General features: G+C 41.0%; 3 protein-coding genes and 1 pseudogene across 3 annotated transcripts; 2 read left to right on the top strand and 2 right to left on the bottom strand.

The window, feature by feature from the left end:
• The first annotated feature begins 686 nt into the window (after positions 1–686).
• LOC103937479 lies at positions 687–18909 on the top strand (annotated as a pseudogene).
• LOC103937486 (putative receptor-like protein kinase At3g47110) lies at positions 5280–8775 on the bottom strand. The gene is made up of 2 exons (XM_009347438.3): positions 5981–8775; positions 5280–5760 (listed from the first exon to the last, which is right to left on the bottom strand). Exons 1-2 carry the CDS (start codon positions 8667–8669, stop codon positions 5345–5347), a joined length of 3105 nt encoding a protein of 1034 aa, XP_009345713.2. The 5' UTR covers positions 8670–8775; the 3' UTR covers positions 5280–5344.
• Positions 12451–16092, bottom strand: LOC103937499 (probable LRR receptor-like serine/threonine-protein kinase At3g47570). Its single transcript, XM_018644979.2, has 2 exons — positions 13068–16092; positions 12451–12966 (listed from the first exon to the last, which is right to left on the bottom strand). The coding sequence occupies exons 1-2, from the start codon at positions 16090–16092 to the stop codon at positions 12545–12547; spliced, it is 3447 nt and encodes a 1148-aa protein (XP_018500495.2). The 3' UTR covers positions 12451–12544.
• Positions 16662–18909, top strand: LOC103936540 (clathrin light chain 2). The gene is made up of 3 exons (XM_009346394.3): positions 16662–17072; positions 17502–17655; positions 18296–18909. The coding sequence occupies exons 1-3, from the start codon at positions 16714–16716 to the stop codon at positions 18644–18646; spliced, it is 864 nt and encodes a 287-aa protein (XP_009344669.2). The 5' UTR covers positions 16662–16713; the 3' UTR covers positions 18647–18909.
• Positions 18910–19323: the final 414 nt, after the last annotated feature.

A 19323-nucleotide genomic window follows, 5' to 3' on the forward strand; every position in this document is an offset into this window, starting at 1 on the left:
TATCCTGTTGACTGGAGTAATATGGACCATCCGGAAAGCTACGGAACACACTATCGCAATGGGACCCTGACTCTTCCGGTGAATGGCCTCTCGTTGTAAAAAAGCTGGTACGATCCACGTCAGGTCCCCCCTTGGGCCTTCAAAAATGCCAACGGACTACTAGATAGCCCACTTGCTTATAACTCAAACTCCAAAGGTAAATCTGGGCCGAGTGGGTTGCTAAGAATCATTGAGCTTGAGAATGGTGAGTCTTTGCCTGGCCCACCTCTCATGAATTCCACATCTCGGCCCATAGCACCTGAAGTTTCGATTTTCAGACCTCTGACAAGAAAATAAAAGCCACTCGGTCCTTTGTTGGCATACTTTCGCAGGCGGCTATTATCAATGGAAAGAAAATAAAAGCCACTCTAGATGGCTAGAGTGGAAGAAAGTTGGTTTTCATAGTAACAATAAAAAATAAATTTTGGTTATTTTTTGGGGAACATCGTCTATTAAAGCAAGTATGGCAAAATGAAGAAGGGGCCCACATAATATTGGGCTGAACTAATGAAAGCCCAATAAGCCGGTATAAGCCCACTTAGAGCCTGTCGATATTTCTCCAGCGCAGTTTCTACCACTGCGAGCATTTCGCTCTGGAGTTCAGAGCCACACGGAGAGAGTCGTTTCTTACGTGTCAGTGCATTTGACTTGATCATGCCCTCAATGACTCAGTCCCGACCACCGGTTCAACTCGCCCATTCGACGACGACGACGGTTATCTGGGTTACGACCTCCGACTCCCCTCCCAGCGATTCGACTCCTTCGTCGACACCGAGTCGCTCAAGGACTCCGCCACCGATTCCCTAATCTTCCACGGCTCCGCCGCAGGAGATGCTTTCGCCACTCAGCTGCGTCGGAGGCCTTCTCTCCTCCGTCGATCTACGCCGAATCGAATGGACAGGGCTTTGATGGAGGTTTTGGCGGGTCCGACGATCCGATTTTGCCGCCTCCGTCGGAGGTGCTGCCTGAGGAGGGCTTCGCTCTCAGAGGATGGAGGAGGTAGGGTTTCGAATTTCGATTGTTTGCGATTGAACCAATAGTTCTATATAGCAATTAAATTTAGACTCCTTTTGTGCAATTCAGTTGAAAGTTCTTGGTTTTGATTTGGTTTGATATTTCTTACAGACAAATCTGCCAGTGCCCACACGTTAAAAGACTAAACTAGCCATCTGAAATTGCTCCAATCTTCACTATAAAAAATTTCTAGAAACGACTTCGAAAACTGATTGTTATTAGTTTTGCTGGAGGACTCGGTCATGGATGCAGGACTTAAATTATGGTAATGCAAATAAGAAAAATTACATATTTAATAAGAACATTTAAACATACATAAAAACAATTGCAAAAAGTTCACTTCACTCGTTCCACTCCTCATCGTCATCATTAAGAATATCACAATGAAACATACAAGCACTGTCATGGGATTCACTAATTCGGCCGTGATCACAGATGCTCTCTAGGCCTTCTTGTTCCAGTTAGCACATCCCTTGTTAGACACAACTCAGTGACAACATTGCTTATGTCCTTTCGATCTCTCGGCATTGCTGCAGAACAAGCAACTCCTATTCTTGCAATGGAAGTCAAGCACTCCACAACCCTTTGTCTTTGATCATTTGGGACTTGATTCCCTCTTTTACTTATGGGATTAGTACTGCTGCTGCTTTCTTCTATTTGAACAAGTAGTGGATCACATATTTCTTCCACACGTTCTGGTAGAGCCATCGTAACAAAATATTGCAGGTCCATACCATCTTTAAACATGTTATCTGTCGGTCTCTTGCCTGTTAACATCTCCAACAACAGGATTCCATAGCTATACATGTCGCCATATGTTGACACCTTGCTTCCCATTCCATACTCTTTAAGTTATATGCACAAAAACACAGCTAGGTTCTTATGTGTGACTTCAAAAACTCATGCTATAAACAGAAACATCGTCCAAGCATAAACAATATAAGTGTGTGTGTATTTATTTTCACAAAAACACAAACATTTTTTTATGTATGACTTCAGAATTTAATGCTAAAAATAAAAGAAATCTCCTTTGCGTGTGTATATATATGTCACAAAAATTTACCTAGGGCAGTTTAGCCTATGGAGCCTTTTATTGCATTGGAAGAGCTCTCGTGCACAGGAAATGGACAAGAAGCCTCTGGGAGGAACCTTGCCAAACCAAAATCACCAACACATGCAGTCATGTCACCATCCAAGAGAATGTTGCTTGGCTTTAAATCACAATGAACTATTGGCATGTGAGAGTGGTTGTGCAAATAATCCAGAGCACAAGCTATGTCGATTGCAATGTTTACTCTCTGAATGAGATCCAGATTCTTCTGCAGATTGGGTGGATTGTCGCCCAGTTGAGCTGAATTAAGGGAGTTATCGTAATCCGAACTCTTGTGATATTCAGGCAGAATGCAATTCAGCTCGAGGAGAAGGAAAGGCGGGAAAAGGAGTTGTTGGTTCAGATAATCGAGGAAGCAGATGAATTCAAGGTGGGATTCTACCAGAAGAGGACGATCACTACTGAAAATAACAAGGCTGCTAACCGGGAAAGGGAGAAGGTTAGATCAAATTAAACTTTCCGAAAAATATGATTAGCGCTATTTTTTGTTTTTAATAAGATCTTCTGAGTAATAATGTGGTTGTCTTACCTCACTGCCTCAATTTTAAGTTTGGCATGCTATTAAGATCCCTTGAGCTGATACTGATAGTGTATTTATTTCATTTGTTCTTGAATTGCTGGTTCATTGAATAATTGATCGAAATTGGTGTTGAAGAAGAGCCACAAATTGTTAACACATAGATCCCCATGTCCATCTGACTTGATTTTCCAGGAATTTACTGAAAGATCATAACTTTTACTCCCTCCACTGGGACTTAGCATATCTGAATACAATTACGTGATGATCACAACTGTTTAGGATTCGCTACATAAAACTCAGCTACAACGTTTCCCCATTAGGCTTCATTGTAAAACAAAGATTACTAATACTGTATGTTTGGTCGGGTTAATGGTTTCTGAAATCTAGTTTTTTTTCGCCTTTGATAACCATATTGATCTCTCTGGCATCTAACTTCTAAGGTATGAAGACGTACGAAGTTAATATGCATTCCTAACAAATTGTTTTGAACTTGTATTTTTGACTTTCTCAGCTGTTCCTGGCTAACTAAGAGAAGTTTCATGCTGAGGTAGGCAAGAACTACTGGAAGGCAATTGCGGACCTCATTCCCAATGATATGCCGGCTATAGAGAGGAAGAGAGGGAAGGAGGATCAGGAAAAGAAGCCATCCATTCTCGTTGTCCAAGGACCAAAGCCTGGAAAGCCAACCGAGCTTTCAAGGATGAGGCAGATACTTTTAAAGTTGAAGCACAATACCCCTCCCCACCTTAAGCCTTCACCACCGGCCCCAGCTCCCGCCAAGGATGCAAAACCGAGTACTTCTGCTGCCCCCAAGGCAGCAATTGTCGCAGCTACCCCTGAGGTTGTAGTTGCTTCTTCGTAATTTGCCTGGCGTTCTTTGTTAGGCTTATTTCGTAGAAACTAAGTACTTCCATTACAAGGTTTCGAGGTTTGGAAATACAGTGTGGCCCAAGCCAGAGGGAAGAGTTCCATGAAGTAGTTTTTCAAGCACCGAGATGATTGTAATAGAGGGAGGGATGGTACCATTCAAATTACTGGAACCCAAAGAAAGATTTTTTAAGCTATTCAACTGGCCAAGGCTATTTGGAATACCTCCCTGCAGATTATTTTGTTGCAAAGATAGCATCTGAAGAGAAGAAAGATTTCCCAAAGAAGGTGGGATTTCCCCACTTAAACTGTTCCTGCCTAAATTAAGTACCTGAAGGTTGGACAAGAAGCCAATTTCAATATGAATCTTGCCACCATGAATGTTATCGCCTAAGTCACGGTAGCGGAGGTAATATCACCACTGAAGGAATTGTTACCAAGGCGTAATTGTTGCAGCCCGAACAAACGACCAATTTCTGGAGGGATGTTGTTGTTGAAGCTATCGTTTACGAGGTTTAGTTTGCAACGATTCCCGCACTTGTTCGGTTGTTATGATTGTGTTGGATAAGAGACGTCTCCGTGTGTGTAAGCAGCCCTCAGTGCTGCAGACCAAAACAAATTGACGCAAAGACTTCAAGTTTGATTGTGTTGGATAAGACATCGCTTTCTTGCAATTCATTAGAAATTTCGGATATCAGAGTCGGAGAATCAACGCGGTTTTGCCAAATAAGTGTGAGAGTCAATACAACAGCCACAGACACGACACAAATGTTTTGAAGTAGCTTTGAAATATGAGTTTAAGAGTTTAATTAATTTCAAGCTATCCATGACTCAGTCCTCCAACCAAGTCTAGTCACACCCAAATTTTATCTCAAGACACCGGCAATCTCTTCGCACTCATCGAAGTTTTAAAATTATAACTCGTTACGCTACTCATCCAGAAATTCTTCCAAAAAATTACCCCTCGCTCACCCAATTTATTTATGGAACTTTTTAATGAAAATGACTTGACATAACAAAAATTAGCCGACAATTCATATGTGTTTTCGTTTCTCTTAGGAAAAGCTTCACAAACTCGAAATTAGCAACAATTCGTGAATTACAGATTCTTGAAGAAAATGAAGAACAAAGCACACCACAACAAAAAGAATCAGAAAATGCAGCATGGATAAAGAAACCCAGAATTCATACTCTAAATCGAAAACTCTTACTGATGTTAGGGAGCGAGAAGAACGAATCATTTTCGGGTCCAAAGAATAGTTCGATGAGTGTCTGCTGAAAATTTGTATAAACCCAAAATTTATAAATCATAGCTTGCTAGCTACTCATGTACAAGGCTATATAGCCCAGAGTAGCCTTGTACTTGGCTCCGCCCTGAATCCCCCTTGTTTTTAATTATATTCGGTTATTTTCGGGGTCTCATTGACAAGAAGTGTCTGTGTAAGCCGGCTGTTTTGTTCTCTCTGTTTGGAATGGTGATAACAAGGTATTACTTAATACTTTAGGCCGTGATCGGCTGCAGCAATCAGCATTGCTGATGTCCGGCCGGTCGCTCTTCCAACAAAGCTAATTATACTCTGTACTAAGTGCTAGTTAGGCTGTGATCAGGACTTAAATTATGGAAATGAAAATATGAATAATTACATATTTTAATAAGAACATTAAACACACAAAAAAAACAATTTCAACAAAAGAAAATTCAATTCCCTCGTTCAACTCCTCCCCGTCATCATTAAGAAGATCACCATGAAAAATAGGAGCACGTCATGGGATTCACTGCTTCGGGGCCGTGATCACAGATGCTCTCTAGGCCTCCTTGTTCCAGTTAGCACATCCCTTGCTAGACACAACTCAGTGACAACATTGCTTATGTCCTTTCGATCTCTCGGCATTGCTGCAGAACAAGCAACTCCTATTCTTGCAATGGAAGTCAAGCACTCCACAACCCTTTGTCTTTGATCATTTGGGACTTGATTCCCCCTATTACTTATGGGATTAGTACTGCTGCTGCTTTCTTCCATTTGAACAAGTAGTGGATCACATATTTCTTCCACACGTTCTGCTAGAGCCATCGTAACAAAATACTGTAGGTCCATACCGTCTTTAAACATGTTATCTGTCGGCCTCTTGCCTGTTAACATCTCCAACAACAGGATTCCGTAGCTATACATGTCGCCATATGTTGACACCTTGCTTCCCATTCCATACTCTTTAAGTTATATGCACAAAAACACAGCTAGGTTCTTATGTGTGACTTCAAAAACTCATGCTATAAACAGAAACATCGTCCAAGCATAAACAATATATGTGTGTGTGTGTATTTATTTTCACAAAAACACAAACATTTTTTTATGTATGACTTCAGAATTTAATGCTAAAAATAAAAGAAATCTCCTTTGTGTGTGTATATATATGTCACAAAAATTTACCTGGGGCAGTATAGCCTATGGAGCCTTTTATTGCATTGGAAGAGCTCTCGTGCACAGGAAATGGACAAGAAGCCTCTGGGAGGAACCTTGCCAAACCAAAATCACCAACACATGCGGTCATGTCACCATCCAAGAGAATGTTGCTTGGCTTTAAATCACAATGAATTATTGGCATGTGAGAGTGGTTGTGCAAATAATCCAGAGCAGAAGCTATGTCGATTGCAATGTTTACCCTCTGAATAAGATCCAGATTCTTCTGCAGATTGGTTGGATTGTCTCCCAGTTGAGCTGAATTATGCAGCCATTCTTCGAGACTTCCATTCATCATGAAGTCATAAACCAAAGCTTTGAAATCATTCCCCTGAAAATCGATGCTTGAACAGGCAGTCAATAGCTTGACAATATTTCGGTGCCTGATGGTTCTCAGAGCTTCACATTCAGCAATGAAACTTTTGGAAGCTCTTGCACTTTGAAGATTGAGTACTTTCACTGCAACAATTCTTCCTTCATACTGATCGAGTATTCCCTTATATACGGACCCAAAACTACCAGCACCAATCAAATTGGCTGCAGAGAACCCATCAGTTGCTTTAAGGAGATCTCTGTAGGACAACTTCAAAAGTGAAACCCCCATTGATGATCCTGAAGTTGACTTCACTCCTCTTGCTTTTCTTGATCGGTAAAGAATCACAAACAAAATCGATAAACTCAATCCAACAACCCCACAAGCAACTGAGATAATTATTTTCAGCTTAGAAGATAACCCTTGCTTGGAGACGCATTTGGGCAATCTTAAAGAAGGTATACCTCCACAAATCCTGGAATTTCCCGTGACAGAAAGCGCACTAGTGTTCTCGAAAACTCCTTTCATTGGTAATGCACCTTCAAAATCATTAAACGAGAGGTTCAATTTCAGCAAGAAGGGGAAACTCTCCAAATAGTTGGGAATTCTGCCAGACAAGTTGTTGCGAGAGAGGTCGAAATTCTCAATCGCTCTCAAAGAGCTCAAGGATTCAGGAATGGTCCCCTGCAATGAGTTTCCACTCAGATACAGAGATGCCAAACTTGTACAACTCCCTAAACTTCGTGGAATCTCACCAGATAACCTATTGTCAGAAACATCCAAGTAAACTAGATGCATCAAGTTGCTTACCTCCATTGGTATGGATCCAGTAAGCTTGTTGCTGGATAGATCCAAAATTTGTGACAAGGATGCTAAACCAATAACTTCTTTAGGAATTTGACCGCGAAGATTATTTTGGGAAAGAACTAAAATTAGAAGATTCCTGCATTCTCCAAGACTTTGCGGTATGTTGCCTTCTAACTTGTTTGACATGAGAATCAACCTGGTCATTGAAGTTAGATTTCCAAGAGAAGATGGGATGGTACCTGATAGTTTATTCTCGTTCAGATACAGAATATTCAACCTTTTCAGTTTACCAATAGAACTTGGTATTGTGCCTGTCAATAGGTTTCCCTCAGAGGCTAGTGCCCCCAAGTTGACTAGATTTCCGATCCCAATGGGAATTCTTCCACGTATCTGGTTACGACCAAATACCAGCAGGTTGAGCTCTGTCGAGAGATTGCTGATGGATTCAGGTAGCACTCCTCCAAAATTATTGCCACTAACATCAAACTCCGTTAATTTGGTGCAATTAACTAGAGAAGAGATGAAATCCAAGTCACCTTCCTCATCATTTCCAAGATGGTTATTGGTAAGTGATAACAAGTACAAATTTGACAGGCGTGCCAGACTAGGCACTTTTCCAGTAAACTCATTGAATGAGATAGAAAACTGTGAAAGGTTTGAGGCATTGGAGATTGAAGTTGGTATCGGTCCACTGAATTGGTTGCCCCAGAAATAAAAGATTTCAAGGTTTGGAAATATAGTTTGGCCCAACCCAGAGGGAAGAGTTCCATGCAATTTGTTGTCAAGCACAGAAATGAGTGTAATTGATGAGAGGTTGTAAATCGAGGGAGGGATGGTACCATTCAAATGATTTTGACCCACTGAAAGATATGTTAGTCTTTTCAACTGGCCAAGGCTATTTGGAATATCTCCATGCAGATTATTTTCTTCCACAGATAACACATGGAGAGAAGAAAGATTTCCAAAAGAAGGTGGGATTGCCCCACTTAAATTGTTTTTGCTTAAAGCAAGTACCTGAAGCTTGGACAAGGATTCAATTTCAATTGGAAGTTTGCTCCTAAGATGGTTTCCAGCTATGTGAAGTACTTGGAGGTTAGAGCAACGTGATATGTTGAATGGAATATCACCACTGAAGGAGTTGTTACCAAGGCGTAGTTGTTGCAGACGGAACAAACGACCAACTTCTTGAGGGATGGTGTTGTTGAAGTTGTTGTTTTGGAGGTTTAAAATTCTGAGAAAGCTCAAGTTTCCAATGTGGGGAGGTAGCTGACCATTCAGCTGGCTTGATTCAAGGTCCAGCACGGTGACTCTCTGGTGTCTGCGGCGACAAGCAATGCCTTGCCACTGACAGAAGTGGAGGGATTCATTCCAGGAGCTAAGAATGCCCAGTGGGTCATTCACGATTTCAGCTTTAAATGCAAGCAAGGACTGTCTATCCGTCTCATTCCCTCCTAGACGTAAGGATGATGAAGTGATCATCAGGAGAAACAGTTGCATGATAATAGAACAGATGCTAATAATGATACCCGAGAACCCCATGTGTACGCGCTGTGAAATAAAGCTCGAGTTGTGAACCAGAGAGGCTGAGTTTTTACAAGAAAAAAAAAACTTGCAAAAAATCTAGCCTTAGTTCTTCCTATTTATTTGGGTTGTACTTGGTTTTGTTCCCCCATGTTTTTTATATTATTCGGTTATCGTCGAGGTCTCAATGACAAGAATTGTCTGTGGAAGCCGGCTGTTTTGTTCCATATGTTTGGATTTTAAGGCCAAATGGCTCAAAGACTTGAAATAAATTGTCATAGTTATCGCTTGTTCTGGATTAATTAGAAATTTAGATACAAAAAACAAGTAAAATAAACATCAACCCAAATAAATGTGACCACAAAGTCAACAACAAACACAATTATTTGAGCATTGATTCTCAACTGTAAAAATAACAACTTTTTTTTTACGTTGAAATGGTAATAACAAGGTGTTACTTAATACATTAGGCCGTGATCAGCTGCAGCAATCAGCATTGCTGATGTCCGGCTGGTCACTCTATCGGGCTTCAAGGAGTCAAGGAGTCATATTTCTACACTTACTATTATTCTAGTTACTTAAGTCTTCCAACAAAGCTAATTATACTTTGTACTAGGTGCTATTAGGCTGTGATCATATGCGCACTAGGCGTCCTGGTTCAAATTATCACAGCCCTTCGTCTTGCAACGAAAATCAAACGCTCTTGTGCTAGTTTTTAATCATATTTCTTAAAGATAAATCTGCATATGTCAGCGCCCACACGTTGGAGACTAAACTAGCCCTCTGAAATCGCTCTCAATCTTTCGATAGCACTAGAAGAAAAAAATTCTAGAAACGACTTCAAAACCTATGAAAACTTAAGATTGTTATTAGTTTTGTTGGACTCAGTCATGGATGCAGGACTTTACTTGCGGTAATGCAAATACGAAAAATTACATATTTTAATAAGAACATTAAACATACAAAAAATCTAGCCTCTTTCCCTCCTAGACGTAAGGAGGATGGATTGACCATCAGGAGAAACAGCTGCATGAGAATAGATCAAATGCTAATATTGATACACGAGAACCCCATGTATGCGCGCATCAGAATAAAGCTCGAGTTACCAGAGGCTGAGAAACTTGCAGAAAATCTAGCCTTAGTTCTTCCTACTTATTTGGGTTGTACTTGGTCTGGTTACCCCTTGCTTTTAATTATATTCGGTTATTTTCGGGGTCTCGGTGACAAGAACCACCCGTGTAAGCTGGCTGTTTTGTTCTCTCTGGATTTTCAGGCCAAATGGCGCAAAGACTAGTCATGCGGGATCCGGCATAACTTGCTCTCAACCGGCCTGGAGGTCAAAGAAAAGACAACGGTAAACTGATCATATACGTTCGAAAGAGAGATCTTCGGTTATTTCTTGGGCAACATTGTATTGGGCTGAACTAATGAAAGCTCAATGGGCCGGCCTAAGCCCAACTCAAAGCCCGTGGATATTTCCCTTGCGTCGTTTTCGCGCTCGGCAGTTAAGAGCCACGGACAGAGACGGTGAGAGAGACGTTTCTTGCGTGTCAGTACATTTGACTCGATCATGGCCTCGTTCACTCAGCCCGAAGCTGACTCAGTCCCGACCACCGTGTCAACTCGCCCGTTCGACGACAACGGTAAACTGATCATGTATGTTCGAAAGAGAAACTGGAAGTCTCTGTAGATCTTTTGGAATCTGTCCTGATAAGTTGTTTAGAGAAACTGGAAGTCTCTGTATGATTCCTTGAAAGAGATTTCCTTGCTGGTAAAGAAACTCATGGCTCAGACAATCTCCAATACTTTTTGGAATTTCTCCAGTTAGATTGTTTCCAGAGACGTCGAGCGCATTGACATTCTTTAGCTTACTCACCCTCACAGGCAGACTCCCAGTCAGTGAATTATGTGATGAATTCATGAATTATATCTCCACTAAGGCTATTGTCTGAGATGTCCATATACTGCAAATTTATGCAGTTTCGATGCTCGGGGGAATGCTTCCTTCTAATTTATTTTCTAATAAGTAGAGTAGAAACATTTGAGTGAGGTTTCCTGTGGAAGAAGGGATCTGTCCTGATAATCTATTTCCATCTAAAGCCAGTATTTGCAGCTGTCGGAACTTCCCGAAAAAAGTAGGAAAGGTCAGCCTGCATGCCTAAGACTTATCGAATTGTTGAGGTTTTCTAATGCTGCAGGAATATTTCCAGATATTTGATTGACTCCGAGGTAGAGTTTAGTGAGTTGGGTTGAAAGATTGGCCACAGAGTTGGGTAAAACACCTCCAAAATGACCACTGACAGAGTTGTTTACAAGGCGTAGTTGTTGCAGCTGGAACAAACGACCAATTTCTGGAGAGATGGTGTGGCTGAAGTTATTGTTTTGGAGGTTGAAGCCTCAGAAAGCTCAAGTTTCCAATGTGGGAGGACAGAGCCTTCCAATCGGCTTGATTGCAGGTTGAGCAGCGTAACTCTCGTGTCTGTCACCGCAAGTAAGGCCTGGCCACTGACAGAAGTGGAGGGATGCATTCCAGGAGCTAAGGACGGCCATGCGATCAATCACAATTTCAGCTTTAGAGGCAAGCAAGGACAGCCTCTCCACCTCATCTCCTCCTGGACGTGAGCAGGGGGCAGAGGGAAAGGGAAAGAGTCGTATGAAAATAAACCTAGTACTAAGGAGGATGGGAACTCCATCAAGGAGGCCGCAAATGAAAGCTTAAGTTTTGAAGCAGAAGTACATATACATGAACAGAAACAAAACATTAATTGCAGCAAATGTAGGTCTTGATGAAAGACATTGTAGGTTGACGCAAAGACTTTGAAAGTTGAAGAGCAGACAGGAGTAAACTCTGGAGTCCAAAATGGTTACTCAAAGACTTTGGAAATGTCGTGGGTCTCATTGTCACCGCCTTCATGACTCATACTAATTTTTAGATATCATAATCTGTTAGAATATTAATTATAATTTGAATGAAAATTATTCGGTGGGAACAGTGGGGCCTCCACATTCTTAACAAAACTCTAATCATTAAGATGATTGCTAACCGCATGATCTGCATTAACAGGCAGGATTACAGTTTTGGAAAGAATCCGGAGAGAGAGATTCGGGGAGAATCTGGACCCATGAAATGTTACAGGACCTTTCGGCTTGGCACATAACTCTTCTAGTGTTAATTGCTGTGAGGAAAATGTTACATGTTGGTTGAGCTGAACCCTTTTCATTGGAAAGGTATACACAAGGCAAAACGTAGCTTTTGGCTGAACTCTACTTCAACAATTACCTTTCCTCCTCCTCACACGGCGATGCAGGAATTCTGGTGATTAAATTACGCAAGGCAGAGTGAAGTATCAAAATGCAGGTTATGAGTTGGCAGGAAGTACAATTCTTTGTTAAACATCATGGCCAAGGGTTCCGGGTTGCCAGACAATCAGTTGAATTCTTCACACCATGAATGAAGAGCAGAAAGAAATTATGCAGCAAACAGCCGAGAATATGACTATAAATTATGCTCATTCATACTAGTAAGAATATATGTTAATCTTGTATTTGTGTTCACACTTCAAATCCTTTGAAAGTGTTCTTACTGTTAACGCTTGCACAGAGGGCAAATAGATGACACGGTCTGTTGCTGTCGCAGTTGACTGGCGGTCGAAGAAAAGAAAAAGGAGAAAGTGATGATGCATGTTGGAAAGAAATAAAGAAACAAAAAATGCAACTAAGAAGTTCAATTTTGAGTTGATAATTGTTACTTTTTGTTTCTGATTTTATTTGATGCTTACAATATTGTTCATGTCTGCAATTCTGCAAAGGTAACTCAGAGTCAAGAAAGCTTATGAAATAGGCCCGAATCCTTGATTCAGTGCTCGAACAAACTAAGTTGGATTGCATGCTGCTTAGGCCGTGATCATATGATTTCTAGGAATCCAGGTTCCAGTTAGTACATCCCTTGCTAGGCATAGTCCGTCTACAACATGTCCAATATCCATCCGCTCTCTCGGCAAATCTGCAGAACAAGCAACTCCTATCCTGGCCATGATAACCAAGCACTTCCTAACTCTTTGCCTTTGATCATCTTGGACCTGATTCCTATTGCTTGAGCCATTACTACGAGTGCTGCTTTCTTTTATTTGAAGAAGCACTGGATCACATATTTCTTCTACAAGTTCAGGCAAAGCTATCTGAACGAACTTGTGCAGGTTCAGACCATCTTTGAACATTTCATCTGTAGGCCTCTTTCCAGTAAGCATCTCCAACAACAGGATTCCGTAGCTATACACATCACCATATGTTGAAACCTCGTTTCCCATTCCATACTCTACAGGTTTCCGTACAGAAGATAAAGTTAAAAATTGAAATAAAAAGAGAATTGTTCTCTTGTACATGTTAGAAAGAGGTTGAAACAACAATCCAACTTACCGGGGGCAATATAGCCTATGGAACCGTTAATGACATTTGCAGTGCTTCTGTGCGAAGGAAGTGAACATGAAGCATCTGGGAGGTACCTTGCTAAACCAAAATCAGCAACGCGAGCAGTCATGTCGCCTTCCAAGAGAACGATGCTGGGTTTCAAATCACAATGAATTATTGGAACGTGAGAGTGGTTGTGCAAATAATTTAGAGCATTAGCCACGTCGATGGCAATGTTTACCCTCTGAATAAGGTTCAAATGGCCCTGCACGATGGGGGCCCCAGGTAGCCTATGAGCTGAAAAATGCAGCCACTCTTCAAGATTTCCATTCACCATGAATTCATATATCAAAGCTTTGAAATCATTTCCTTGAAAATCGATACTTGAACACACGGTCAGTAGCTTGACAAGATTCCGGTGCTTAATGTTTTTCAAGGCTTCACATTCAGCTGTAAAACTTTCTCTTGAACCTTGAACATTAAGCACTTTAACTGCAACAATTCTTTCTTCCTGATTGAGAATTCCCCTGTACACAGACCCGAAGCTACCAGCACCAATCAAATTCCGAGAAGAAAACCCATTTGTCGCTTTGAGGAGATCACCGTATGAAACTTTCAAGAGTGAAACATCCCATGATGGTCCTGAAGTTGTCTTCGTTCTTGATTTTCTTGATAGATAAAGAAGTACACAGCGCAATGATTGTCTTGATGGATAAAGAAGCACAAAGCACAACAGGAAGACAACTCCAATAGCACTCCCACAGGCAATTGAGATAAGTACTTTTCGCCATGGAAATATTTCTTGCTTAGGTTTTTCGTCAGATTTTTTGGAGATGCATGGTGGCAACACTAGCTGAGATATACCTCCACATAGCCGTTTATTTCCAATAATAGAAAATGAAGTTGAATTCTGGAAAACTCCTTTCATTGGTACTGCACCTTCTAAATCATTGAATGATAGGTTCAAGTTCCGCAAGACGCGGAAACTCCCTAAATAGTTTGGAATTCTTCCAGTTAAGAAGTTGCGAGAAAGGTCAAAGTCTTCAACTCCTCTCAAAGAACTCCAAGCGTCAGGAATGGTCCCTTGCAAAAAATTTCCTTCCAAATGCAAACTTTCCAAACTTATGCAGTTTCCTATTGAGCTTGGAATCTCACCAGATAATTTGTTATCAGATAGATCCAAGTAAGCAAGCTGCAACAAAAGACCTACTCTAAATGGAATGGAATGAGTAAAATAGTTGTGGGACAGATCCAAAAACTGTGACAGGGATGATAAACTGATGACTTCATCTGGAATGGGACCACTAAGATTATTTTGAGAAAGACTCAAAGACTGCAAATTCCTGCATTCACCGAGACTGAGCGGTATGCTTCCTTGTAAGTTGTTTGACATGAGCAGCAATCTGCCTAACGAAGTTAGATTGCCTAGCAAAACTAGGATAGTACCGAACAACTCATTGTGATTCAATGACAGACTAAAAATTTTATTCAGTTTACATATTGAGATTGGTATAGGGCCCCTCAATTGGTTTACCTCAAAGCCTAGTATCCCCAAGTTGATGAGATTTCCAATTCCTACAGGAATGCTTCCGCGTATCTGATTCCCTCCCAATCTCATTACCTCGAGCTTTGTTGAGAGGTTGCTGAGAGATTCAGGTAGCACTCCTCCAAAATTATTGCCACTGATATCCAAACGCTCTAAGTTGGTGCAATTAACCAGAGAAGAAAGGAAGTCCAAGTCACCTTCCTCATTATTTCCAAGATTGTTAGCATCCATTTCTACCCGGAACAGATTGGACATCCTTGCCAGATTAGGCACTCTTCCAGTAAAATTATTGGCTGAGATACCAAATAATGCAAGGTTGGATGCATTGGAGAGTGAAACTGGTATTTGTCCACTGAATCGGTTGAAATGAAAAGAAAAGTCTTCGAGGTTTGGAAATACAGTGTGGCCCAAGCCAGGGGGAAGAGTTCCATGAAGTAGGTTTTCAAGCACCGAGATGACTGTAATAGAAGAGAGGTTGTACATGGAGGGAGGGATGGTACCATTCAAAATATTGGAACCCAAAACAAGGTATTTTAAGTTATTCAACTGGCCAAGGCTATCTGGAATACCTCCCCGCAGAAAATTTTGTCGCACAGATAGCATCTGAAGAGAAGAAAGATTTCCCAAAGAAGGTGGGATTTCCCCACTGAATTTATTACTTCCTAAATCAAGGTATTTTAAGCTATTCAACCGGCCAAGGCTATTTGGAATACCTCCCAGCAGATTATTTTGTTGAAAAGATAGCATCTGAAGAGAAGAAAGATTTCCCAAAGAAGGTGGGATTGCCCCACTTAAATTATTACTTCTTAAATCAAGGTATTTTAAGCTATTCAACTGGCCAAGGCTATTTGGAATACCTCCCTGCAGATAATTTTGTTGAAAAGATAGCATCTGAAGAGAAGAAAGATTTTCCAAAGAAGGTGGGATCTCCCCACTTAAATAATTACTTCCTAAATTAAGTACCTGAAGGTTGGACAAGAAGCCGATTTCAATATGAATCTTGACACCAAGAAAGTTATCGCCTAAGTCAAGGTAGCGGAGGTTAGAGCAACGTGATATGTTGACCGGAATATCACCCTCGAAGGAATTTCTGTTAAGGCGTAATTGTTGCAGCCGGAACAAACGACCGATTTCTGGAGGGATGATGTTGTTGAAGCTATTGTTTTGGAGGTTTAACGTCCTGAGAAAGCTCAAGTTTCCAATGTGGGGAGATAGCTGACCATTCAGCCGGCTTGATTGGAGGTCCAGCACAGTGGCTCTCTGGTGTCTGCGGCCACAAGCAATGCCTTGCCACTGACAGAAGTGGAGGGATTCATTCCAGGAGCTAAGAATGCCCAGTGGGTCGTTCACGATTTCGGCTTTAAATGCAAGCAAGGACTGTCTATCTGTCTCATTCCCCCTTAGATGTAACGAGGATGAAGTGACCATCAGGAGAACCAGTTGCATGGTAATAGACCAGATGCTTGTAATGATACCTGAGAACCCCATATATGTGCGCTACGAAATAAAGCTCTGAGTTATGAACCAGAGAGGCTGAGTTTTTACAAGAAAAAAAACTTGCATAAAATCTAGCCTTAGTTCTTCCTATTTATTTGGGTTGTACTTGGTTCTGTTCCCGCTTGTTTTTTATATTATTCGGTTGGTGTCGGGGTTTCATTGACAAGAACTGTCTGTGTAAGCCGGCAGTTTTGTTCTATATGTATGGATTTTAAGGCCAAATGGCACAAGACAGATCTAGATTAATTAGAAATTTAGATATAAAAAAACAAGGAAAATAAAGATCAACCCAAATAAATGTGACCACAAAGTGATCGAGGTCAAGTGACAAGAACTGCCTGTGTAAGCCGGCTGTTTTTTTCTCCCTGGATTTTCAGGCCGAATGGCGCAAGGACCAGTCAAAGAAAGGACAACGGTAAACTGATTATGTATGTTCCAAAGAGAGATCTTCGGTTATTTCTTGGGCAACATTGTATTGGGCTGGACTAATGAAAGCCCAATGGGCTGGCCTAAGCCCAACTCAAAGCCCGCGGATATTTCTCCTGCGTAGTTTTTGCCTCTGCAAGCATTTCGCTCGGCAGTTTCTTGCGTGTCAGTACATTTGACTCGATCATGGCCTCGTTCGCTCAGCCCGAAGACGACTCCGTCCCGACCACCGTGTCAACTCGCCCGTTCGACGACGACGGTTACCTGGGTTATGACCCCCGACTCCCCTCCCAGCGATTCGACTCCTTCGTCGACACCGAGTCGCTCAAGGACTCCGCCACCGATTCCCCAATCTTCCACGGCTCCGCCGTAGGCGATGCTTTCGCCACTCAGCCTGCGTCGGAGGCCTTTTCTCCTCAGTCGATCTACGCCGAATCGAATGGACAGGGCTTTGATGGAGGTTTTGGCGGGTCCGACGATCCGATTTTGCCGCCTCCGTCGGAGATGCTGCCTGAGGAAGGCTTCGCTCTCAGAGAATGGAGGAGGTAGGGTTTCGAATTTCGATTGTTTGCGATTGAATAAATAGTTCTGTATAGCAATTAAATTTTGACTCGTTTGTGCAATTCGGTTGAAAGTTCTTGGTTTTGATTTGGTTTGATCTTTCTGTTGCTCCAAAAATTGCATGCCTAGTGAGCAGTGATTATATTTCTGATATCAACTAGTTAAATTGAATGTTTATCAAAAAAAATATATATAGACTTGTTGAAATCTTTATGAATTTAACATGCCGATTGTTTGTATAAGAATGTGGGGCTCAATTCGAAGCAGAAAAGATTCGTGATTGTTGTCAATGTGTGGTTATTGACTATCAGAAAATGGTTTTATGTTTGCATAGAAGGTGGTGGAAAAATAAATGGTTGAATTCTGTGAGGTTGTAAGGGAGTTTTCGTAATCCGAACTCTTGTGACATTCAGGCAGAATGCAATTCAGCTCGAGGAGAAGGAAAGGCGGGAAAAGGAGTTGTTGGTTCAGATAATCGAGGAAGCAGATGAATTCAAGGTGGGATTCTACCAGAAGAGGAAGATCACTACTGAAAACAACAAGGCTGCTAACAGGGAAAGGGAGAAGGTTGGATCGAATTAAATTTTCCGAAAAATATGATTAGCGCTATTTTTTGTTTTTAATAAGATCTTCTGAGTAATAATGTGGATGTCTAACCTCACTGCCTTAATTTTAAGTTTGGCATGCATATTAAGATCCTTTGAGCTGATACTGATAGTGTATTTATTTCATTCATTCTTGAATTGCTGGTTCGTTGAATAATTGATCGAAATTGGTGTCAAAGAAGAGCCACAAATTGTTGACACATAGCTCCCCACATCCACTCGACTTGGTTTTTCATAAATTTTACCGCAAGATCATAACTTTTATACCCTCCCTCTACTCGGACTGAACGTATCTGAATTCAATTATGTGATGGTCACAACTGTTTAGGATTTGCTACATAAATCACAACTGCAACATTTCCCCGTTAAGCTTCATTGTATAGCAAATATTTACTAATACTGGATGTTTGGTCGGGTTAATGATTTCTAAAATCTAGTATTTTTTGGCTAAACATTTTGGAATTGAACTCTGTCATACCATTTTGCTTTTCTTCGCCTTTAATATCCATATCAATTTCTCTGGCATCTAAGGTATGAAGACGCAGAGAGTTAATATGCATTCCTAACATATGTTTTGAACTTGTATGTTTGGCGTTTCTCAGCTGTTCCTGGCTAATCAAGAGAAGTTTCATGCTGAGGTAGACAAGAACTACTGGAAGGCAATTGCTGACCTCATTCCAAATGAGGTGCCGGCTATAGAGAAGAAGAGAGGGAAGAAGGATCAGGAAAAGAAGCCATCCATTCTCGTTGTCCAAGGACCAAAGCCCGGAAAGCCAACCGAGCTTTCAAGGATGAGGCAGATACTTTTAAAGTTGAAGCACAATACCCCTCCCCACCTTAAGCCATCACCACCGGCCCCAGCTCCCGCCAAGGATGCAAAACCGAGTACTTCTGCTCCTCCCAAGGCAGCAATTGCCGCAGCTACCCCCGAGGCTGTAGTTGCTTCTTCGTAATTTGCCCGGCGTTCTTTGTTAGGCTTATTTCGTAGTAACCAAGTACTTCCATTACAAGGCTGTGGAGTTTTTCTTGTTTAGTTGAACAATTTCCTGAGGGCTTATCCCGTTCTTAAATTTTGTGTTTCATGTGTACAAATGCGTGTCAGAAGGGAACTAGGACCCCTCCAGATTTTATTATAATGTTTTTTGGGTGCATGGTGGCAATAGTCTCTCAACTTTGGCCCATGTTTAGTACCATATTAGTTTTTTCTGCCCTCCAACTTAACTCTGCGTTGCATGATTGCTCTTTCTGTGAAATTTGTCTTTTTATTCGTCAGATTTAAGGGGTGGTATTTTCATACCAAAAAAAATCTAATCTATATATATATATATAATTAATTAAAAACACTTCTCCTTAAGGTTAAGGATTTCCTCCTCAAAGTACATGGTAGTTTATTTACAAAATTTTGTGTATATGATCATAACTGTTTCTTATAAATCATTATGTAATTCTCAGCAAAAAAGAAAAAAGAAAAAAAAAAAGAAAGAATTAAAACTAGGGGTTTTTTGAAATGGGTTCAAAGTAACTAAAAATTGGACCTATTTCAAAAGTCATAAGTCACTAAAAATTGGACCTATTTTAAAAGGTAGTCTATAAAATTGAACCTATTTCAAATTTTCCCTTAAAACTAAGG

This window comes from the organism of the source record quoted next, unplaced genomic scaffold (genome assembly GCF_019419815.1).
Source record: "Pyrus x bretschneideri cultivar Hongxiangsu unplaced genomic scaffold, Pyrus_bretschneideri_v1 Contig32, whole genome shotgun sequence".
NCBI lineage: Eukaryota > Viridiplantae > Streptophyta > Magnoliopsida > Rosales > Rosaceae > Pyrus > Pyrus x bretschneideri.